The sequence below is a fragment of the Muntiacus reevesi genome, chromosome 8 (assembly GCF_963930625.1).
Source record: "Muntiacus reevesi chromosome 8, mMunRee1.1, whole genome shotgun sequence".
NCBI lineage: Eukaryota > Metazoa > Chordata > Mammalia > Artiodactyla > Cervidae > Muntiacus > Muntiacus reevesi.
The window spans coordinates 74,235,497-74,244,544 of record NC_089256.1 but is presented as its reverse complement, the minus strand read 5'-3'; the positions used below and the strand labels follow the sequence as shown (position 1 = coordinate 74,244,544).

The following is a 9,048-nucleotide window of genomic DNA, read 5'->3' as shown; positions in this document are numbered from 1 at the left end:
ATATTCATTGGAAGGACTGGATGCTGAAACTGAAACTCCAATACTTTGGCCACCTGATGCGAAGAACTGACTCACTGGAAAACACCCTGATGCTGGGAAAGATTGAAGGCAGGAGGAGAAGGGGAGGACAGAGGATGAAATGGTTTGAAGGCATCACCAACTGGATGGACCTGAGTTTGAGTAAGCTCTGGGAATGGGTGAGGAACAGGGAAGCCTGGCCTGTTGCAGTCCATGGGGTCGCAAAGAGTCAGACACGACTGAGCGACTGAACTCACTCACTGAAAATAACAATAGTTATAACTAGTGTCCAAGTACCCTGCGGTCTTCTTAATTTCAACTTCTTAGATGTTCTCTATTTATCTTATTAGTTCCTCGTACCTCCCTGAGTTCTGACGCCTGGATTCTAAAAGTGCGTTTTGAGAACCAACGTGGAAAATGGAATGCGGAATCCAAAGTCTGTGTCAGACGAGCCCAACTACTCTCTACTTTGCATGGGGAAAGATAATTGGTCTTCAATCTAGGATGTGCCATTTACTAACTGTGGAGCCTTAGGATAAACCAGTTCATATCGCTGCACCTCCGCTGTCTCAGTTTTCCCATCTTCAAAATGGGGTTAGTAGGATTTACAAATGGGGAATGGATAGGATAGGGCTCACTGGCAAGAAAGGAGTATCACAAAGACTCTAGAATTCCACAGGTCCCAGTAAATCCTAGGGGGAAAGCTCCACCCCAAACCTACTGACTCCGAGGGGGTGGACCCCGGAATCTGTATTTTAACAGCTTTCCAGGTGAGTCAGATGTCTAGTCAAGAGGACTCTTGCCAGTCCCCCAGCTCTTTGATCCACTTATTAATTTCCTTCTGGTCCCAGCGATTTCCAGTTCCCGCAAAAAAAAGAAAAAAAAAAAAAAGGAGCCGAGGAAAAAGGGGAGAAAAAGCATATCCAGGGTCGGAGTGGCCGATACCGATCATTTGCCAGCTTCCCTCCTTCCCCGGCGCCAGCCGCCGGGTTACATAACGGGTCCCGCGGCGCGCTCTCGCGAGGTTTCCACCGCCCCCGCCTCGCTCCACGTCAGAGGGAACCGGGCGGAGCGGCCAACATGGCGGAACGCAGGCGACACAAGAAGCGGATTCAGGTAGCAAAGCCGAACCCTGGGGTAGGGGGCTTAAGGGCGCTAGGAAGTGGAAGATGCTGAGAAAGCTCCCGGGAAGGGCGAGCGAAATCGAGGACGAGGTGGGGTGGGGTTCCACCGCGAGGCCGCAGGTTGTGGGCTGCGTCGTTGTGAGGGGCCTGAGGAAGGGCGGCGTTGGAGACGGCGGAGACAGGCGGAGGTGCTCGGGCTGCGGCGGAAGGCAGAAGGCGCTGCGCTCGGAATCGGCCGTGGAGGCGCGGCCGTCAGTTCAAGGTTCCGGTGGAGGCGCCGGCCTGGGCCTGTGCTGGGAGGTCAGCGCCCTCCAAGCGCAGACATCGACCCTCCCGGGCTCCTCCCCTCCCTTCTCCACCCCATCTTTTCGCCTTAGCTGTCCCGAAATTGAGGCCACGGTAACTAGGGTAGAAGAAGGCGGAGGAGTGATCTAAAGCTGCCGTTCTTTGTGCGCGTATAGAAGGACCGTAGGAGGTGGGAGTGAGCAGGGTTTGGTCAGCTGCCCCGAGGCCCAGGCGACGAACTGCGTATCCAGGTGTTCGTTTGCTGTACCCTTCTTCCTCCTTTTTATTATTAACGTAAGCGTCCAGCTGAAGCTTTGTGGCTTTCTTTCAGCGACACAATGTAAATAAACAAAACTCGGTACGGCAACGAGCGGGTCGCGCCTAGGAACCTTTGACATGGCAGGGTGTCATCCTCATAACCTGCATAGCATCCCTCCCTCATTCCACAGGCCTGTCATCTGTGTATTTCTTCCCTACAATTTTCCCCTGTTGTTCATGCTCTCTGCTCAGAGGATTAAATATGTGGAACATCTTCGACTCACGATGTGTCTCTCCTTGTTAGTTTATGTGCCTAGAAACCTTCATATGTCATCATAAATTGGGCTTGTTGTAAATTGTTAATATGCTAATCACAAATTGTTACACTCATTTTCTTTCTGTTCCTTACTGTTTCATTGCTTAGAATGACTTTTCGTCTGATGTTTTATTTCCCCATTTAAAAAAAGTTTATCACTTAACTTACACCACGGGTGATTTAGGTATGCAAGTTAAAATTATCCTTAAAAGTCTGAAGTACTAGGGGAAAAAAAGATGCCAGTGATCAGTAAATCTGGAATTTTGTAATAGGGCAGAAATAAGAGAGTAGTTTCAAATAGAGTACAGAACGGGACCAGAAAGAGACAAATCCTGCCCCCTCCCACAAGTTCAGACAGGCCATAAAACCAAAGCTTAAGTTTATTGTGAAAGAAGTTTGTAATTATACTATTCCTAGTCTTTCAAAATTTAATGTTATTGGTCAGTTCTGGATACATAATATTTTCATTAGAATTTGTACTGAAGTTGTCAAATTAGTACTTACTGAATTTCTTATATTTACACATATGGTACATTTTATGGCCCTAAATAAACTTTTTTTTTTTTTTTAATTTCAACTGTTCTTTACTGTGGTCACAAAGGTGATCCTAATTTACTTTGAATAGCTGCTCTATTTCTTTTTTTTTTTTTTTTTTTTTCATCTAATTCAATTGTGATCTCATATTAAGCAAAAAGATAGATTAAAAACTGGTATAGCAGTGATAGTCACTGGGAGCTAAAACATACTGTGCCAGTTGGTACCCCAGTGTCAGTAATTACTTGCTGTGTAACTTTGGTCAAATTACTTAGCTTTTTCCCTCTATTTCCAAATCCGTAAGAAGGAATGTTTACCTTGAAAAGGGATCCTCTTTGGGTTGTGGTGGAAAAAAATAGGTGAGTGGATGACTGGTTATTAAAGGTTATAAAAGCTATGAACATAGTATTTGGCACATAACTCCTTTTTCCACCTCCCAGAGGATGAAGGGTTTAGGATAATTTTTTTTGGTTTTTGCTCGGCACTGCTGAAGAAAGATTAACAGTTACCTAGTCAGTAAATAAACCTTTGAGTTGTGAGTGCTATAAAAAATTTTTACTTACTGTTGTTTAATTGTGGATTAACTAAGTATGTAAGGATCTGATTGTTAAAAATCAAGTTGTTATACTGCTAAGTGAAAATAAAGGACACTTCTCAAATCCTCCAACTTTTCTATATAGCTATGCTATGTGGAATGTTGGGCGTGCTACTTGGAGTACTACTATGCAGCCTCAACAAATTAATAAAAATATACAGTAGCTTATCGAGCTCCCTTTTTTTTCCCTCCAGGGAATCAGAAACTGTAATATTGACGTTACTTTAAACAAAAAGATCAAATGTAGTGGCCATGTTTACAGTTGAAGTTACAGAAAAAATCCTGTTGTAAGACTTTTGGACAAGAAGTTCTGTAATATCAACTCTGTTTCCTGTTGTTTGTTACTTGATGTTTCATGTTTACAAAAGATTTTTACCTATAATAGAATTAGTGACCTTGAATGTAATTTGTATGTTGGGGGAAAGGATTGCTACATGTAAATTAAGGGTTTTAAAAAGTAGTTAACTTGTATACTTTTTCTGGGATAGCCTAATTTTAGATTTTTGGTATTCTATTAAAGTTGGAAGCAAGAGGACTATTTTGTCACATTTCCTTCTTGGACTCACTTTACTGGCCACTGAAAACCAAAAGTGAGCTAAGTGTCATTGACATTACATTGGGAAGTTTTCTTGTTTGAGATTCCCAAGTGAGAGTGATCTCAATTCAAATTAATAAAATATTTGAAAACAAATAATTGTTAGTTTTCTAAGATATACAACCATGTAAGTTCAAGAACATAGAATAAGTGCTTATAGGTTAACAAAGTGCTGTTTACTAGAAAGGTTAGTTTAAAATCCTGGTACCATCAAATTTCAGTTGAAAAGGAATTTCAAATTGGGTTTTTTGGAAACCTCAGTAGCCACTACTATACTACCATTATCCCTCATCCTTTAAGCTACTATGTGACTTTAAGCAAATGATTTATTCAAGATCTCTGGCTTTCAGATTTTAAGTTGAAACCTATTTGCATTTTCACAAATATTTTACACTGCTTGTGAAAGTGTTCGTCACTCAGTCGTGTATGACTATGTGACCCCATGGGCTGTAGCCCACCAGGTTCCTCTGTCCTTGGGATTCTCCAGACAAAAATACTGTAGTGGGTAGCCATTCCCTTCTCCAAGGGATCTTGCTGATCCAGGGATGGAACCCTGGTCTCCCACATAGCAGGCAAATTCTTTACCATCTGAGACAATACTGCTTGTATAAAAATACAAATTGACAATTGGTGCCCTAATCTATTTCTTTTGCTCAGTTTATTCAACAAACTTATTTTTTACCTAAGATGATTTCTGTTGAATAAATCAATTTTAAAAATTTTTCATCATTTTGAGGGTAGGAGAATGAGGGGGCAGAAATTCTAAGTCAAAAATTCTGTAAGATTGAAGCTCATGGCTTACTGACTCTTAATCTAATTTTTTTTTTCTCAAAAAGTTTACCTTAAGTACCAGCTAAAATAATATATAGCTAGAAATGGTAACCCCAGTTTCATTGTAGTATTTTTTAATGTTGATATATTCTGAAATAAAAATAGTATTTGTTAAATAATTTAAAAAGAAAGTTCTGCCCTAACTTTCCATTTTTGTAATTTTGGACTGTGAGTTGCAACTGCTGGCGTCTTGGTGTTTGGGTTGGCAAACCCTCAAAATGTATTGGTTCTTTGCTTGCTCATTCTAAGATATTTGGGCTCATTCATTGAGCTACAGAGTTCTCTTCATTTGAGGGTTAATAAACTGGTTTCTCTTTTTTAGTGGGTGATGCTGTTCCCAAACGGCCTTCAATTTTTTCATTAGATTTCTAGAAAAGTTAGGAAAATATTCTGAAGATTTATTTACATCCAAAGGGAACAAAGAGGGGAGTTACTATAGTCTAATGTATATATAGACAGGAAGAGGATAAGACTGTTTTAGCCTGCAGCAGGGGAGCAGTGAGAATGAAGATTCCATGGCAGACTCTTCTGTATTACTAGTTTCCCAAGTCATGTAATCTTGGTATGCTTCAATAACAATCGTTCTGGCTTCAAAACCCCAGCAGATGGCACAAATCCTGAACTCTCAGAGGCAGCCTACAACATGTATAAGTTATATGTGGTATAATGAACATGTCATATTTCACAGAAGATAACAGAAGTTTTTTAAGAATTTGAACTTGGAGGAGCAAGGAAGATATCAGTTCTGTTGTACAAATATCTTGTTAAGAATGCTAGTCAGATGTTTTAGGGAAGTTACTGATACTTTAAGCAAGTATCAATGAATAAGGAACTCTGTGTCTAGTTGAGAGAGATTATCCAAGTCCATGTTTTCTGGGCCTTTTCTGTTTATTCATGCTTCAGTTCAGTTCAGTCGCTCAGTCGTGTCCGACTCTTTGCGACCCCATGAACCTCAGCACAGTAGGCCTCTCTGTGCATCACTGACTCCTGGAGTTTACTCAAACTCATGTCCATCGAGTGGGTGATGCTATTCAGCCATCTCATCCTCTGTCATCCCCTTCTCCTCCTGCCCCCAATCCTGTTCATGCTTAGTAGTGCCTTTACCAAGGAGGGGAAGGGAGGGAAGATAGAATGCTTGAGTATGTTTTTGCAGTTGTGGAAAAGAGCCTGGTGAACTTGAAGTTAATTGTTAAAATGAGGTTTTTAAACTGTTGTGGATTCATGTAGAATCCGATTCTCTACTGTATAATAATAGAGTGAACTTTTCAGTTTCTTTTGTATCCTTATAACATATTTTACATGTGATGCCTGTATCAGCAGTCAGTAGATTGACACCGTGTTTAGTTAATGGTTTGAGTGTTAGTATGAGTGTAGACTTGTCATGCTTAAGGGTGATGTGATTGTTTCCTCCCCAGAATAACCTTCATCCCGAAATTCTGTTATTGACAAACTGTCCTTTTAGTTGATCAGACTAGAAATTTGACATCTTTTACTAAGTAATTTCATTCATCCTTTATCTTTGAGTCCTTCCTATCTGTTCTACATTTGAAATGTTTCAGATATCAAAATCCTTCTTAGTCCAGAGTATCACATCACATCTTACTTGAATACTAACGTGTTTCCCTGCCTTATGCATTTATTCTCCAGTTCATTCTACATGTAGGCCCCAAAATAGTATCTCAGTCATTGTTTTTCTCATTATGTCCTCCTCCTAGTCAAAAACTTTCTGTGACTTACAGGGTAAATTTGAAATTTCTCAGAATGCTTTGAATAAATAGTAATTTAGCCCTATTATACTTACACCTACTTAGCCTCACAATGCTTTCTAACTTGTCTCTAATGAAACCAAATTTTATGCTCATTTTCAGCCACAGTTTTTTTATACTATTCATTCAGCTTATCCTAAATTTGTTCATATTTCAGAATCTAGGTCCCTCTTCAAGATCTTTCATAGCTCCCATTTTGTACTCCTAAAATATTTTTTCTGCCACTCATTTTGAAAAATAACAGTTATTTTGGATAGTTGTAACATAATGTAGGTATTGTGCCTTAACAAATTTTTGGTATTAACTGTAGCACCCAGTGGTATTTTAGGGTAAACAACTCAGTAAGTATATGTTTTAATAATTTACGTTTATCACTTCTCCCCCACATATCATTTTTAATCAAGAATATCCCAGTAACAACTTCTCAGTCAACTGGATAAATCTTTAGATTGACAACAGATGTGTTAACTGAGGGAAAAATTAAATGTATATGGGTATGATTATAAAGTAGAATTGGTCTTTATAAAGCCAATTATACTATCTTATTATTTCCAACTATTTATATAGTGTGACTTTTTTGGCTGTAAATGAACATACAGGATATTGTTTACTAATAGATGAGGCTTCTAGAAATTCAGTGTGTTACTCAGGCATAATTAAAGGCTATCATTTTACATATACTAATGTATTTTAGTGTGATTTCAAAAACCAAAATACAGAATACTTTTTAGCTTGTGAGAATTATATTTTGTGAAAGTGAAAGTTGCTCAGTCTTGTCTGGCTCTTTGCGACCCCATGGACTGTATAGTCCATGGAATTTTCCAGGCCAGGATACTAGAGTGGACTGGACCCCAGATTAAATAATTATGAACACTGTAGATGGTAGTGAACTTAGTAGTGTTAAAGTTTGAATTTACAGTTTTTTAAGATTCTGTTTTTCTGTGATACTTGTTTTTACATATAAAACTAAAGGTCTTTTATTCTTATAAATATTTGGTTTTTATTATAGTTCTTCATTTGGATTGAATGTTTGGGGTTTTTAGTTTTTTTTTTAATTTTTATTTTATATTGGAGTATAGTTGATTTACAGTGTGTGGGCTTTTAATTGTTATTGTCACAGATAGTAACCCACAAATGAGGTAGTATGAGAGTATAAAAATCATGCACTGTTAATTGGCTGTTTGAAGCAGAGAAGTTGGGAAATGCAAAGGAAGAAATCCTAGAAGTAGCTGCCTGGTGACCCAACAAGGGTACAGATTTTCACTTCATCTCACAAATTACTCCTCTTCAGGGTAAAGTTAAAGCTGAGACTTTGTTAGTTGTCCCTTATTTTCCACAAACATAACTGAATTCAGACTTATTTGAAATTTTTGGAAAAACTGACTTAAATACAGATGATTTACATAGTTTATTTTTTCCTGTTTTGTATTATTAGAATGCCTTGCCTAAAGGATAAATGTCTTCAGCATTATTTGTTCTCAGCAGTCTAGATTCTTGGCAGTTAATTCTTCACTATTATTTGGCACTTTATTCATTTCAAGAAATAGACCTTCATGAAATCATTCACATTTAAATTGTACGTTGCTAGAAATATTGCTGGAGTTCTGTATGTATTGTGCTTAAGAATGTGAAGGCAATGCTTTTATTTTGATATTAGTAACTTACAGCAGTAAGACAACTTCTAAAGGTAAAAAAAATAAGATATATATACAAATGTAAGTTGCTCTCATTTTCTTCAGTATATGAGTGGGGAGAATAAGTACACTACTTTTAACTACTCAAAAGTAGTTCAGGAGGTAAGGAAATAAAAACAAGATGGGAAATGATAAACAATGAAGTGGTAGAAAATTCGGAAGAAGGAATGGGAAAATTTTAGAAAACAAGGAAGGATTAAAGCAGCCTTTTCAAAACTCTTTGTTCACTTCCATTAATTAGTTCTTAAAGTGAAAGTCACTCAGCCATGTCCGACTCTTTGCGACCCCCTGCACTATACAGTCCGTGGAATTCTCCAGGCCAGAATACTGGCGTGGCTAGCCATTCTCTTCTCCAGGGGATCTTCCCAACCCAGGGATCCAACCTAGGTCTTTTACATTGCAGGTGGATTCTTTACCAGCTGAGCCACCAGGGAAGCCCAGTTAGTTTTAAATGAGATTATAATGTACTTGTCTATTGCATTTTTATTTTTGCTTTACCTCTGTTCAGAAAGGAAGAAGAAAGGCAAGGTGAGAAAGGATTCCCCGACAGTATCTAGAATTTGTAACCCTAAAGGGAAAGGGAATACAAATCTTCAGCATCTCAAGTAGTACCTTGTATCTGGGACCACACTGAGACAGCCATCTTTGGCTCATTTGAGAACTCCTGCAATCTCTAGTCTTTTGTTTAGGGTACGTAACTTTGGCTGTTATTTAGCATTTATTTATGGCACCTGTTTCTACTTACTTTGACATTTGGGCACTCACCACTGACAACCTCTTAATGTTTTGAATTATTGTCTTGTAGCTTGTAAAAAGAGACTAGGCAAGGGTAAAGATGAACTGGTACAAAGTGGTTACCATGCTGGAAAAACAAAGTAAATGCCTTGTAGCTGAGGCCAAGAGACAAGCAACTTTGGGCCCTGTCAACTTGTATTTGAAAGATGTGTAATTTTTAAAATCTCCATTCTGTCTTTTGTATAGATTACCAGGTCTGTCTAGAAAAAGCTTGAAAGAAAGACCTGTAGTACACTT

At 38.6% G+C, this 9,048-nt stretch overlaps 1 protein-coding gene across 2 annotated transcripts in view; it reads left to right on the top strand.

The window, feature by feature from the left end:
* Positions 1 to 1,058: 1,058 nt before the first annotated feature.
* The window catches only part of SEC62 (SEC62 homolog, preprotein translocation factor), a 29,397-nt gene continuing 21,407 nt past the window's right edge, over positions 1,059 to 9,048 (top strand). Inside the window, exon 1 of one of the 2 annotated variants that reach the window (XM_065942096.1) lies at positions 1,059 to 1,134. In XM_065942096.1, coding sequence (XP_065798168.1) covers positions 1,099 to 1,134 — 36 coding nt within the window. In that variant the 5' untranslated portion in view covers positions 1,059 to 1,098. Of the gene's footprint in view, positions 1,135 to 8,559; positions 8,707 to 9,048 lie in introns of those variants that run through there. The other variant, XM_065942097.1, reaches the window with a different exon arrangement.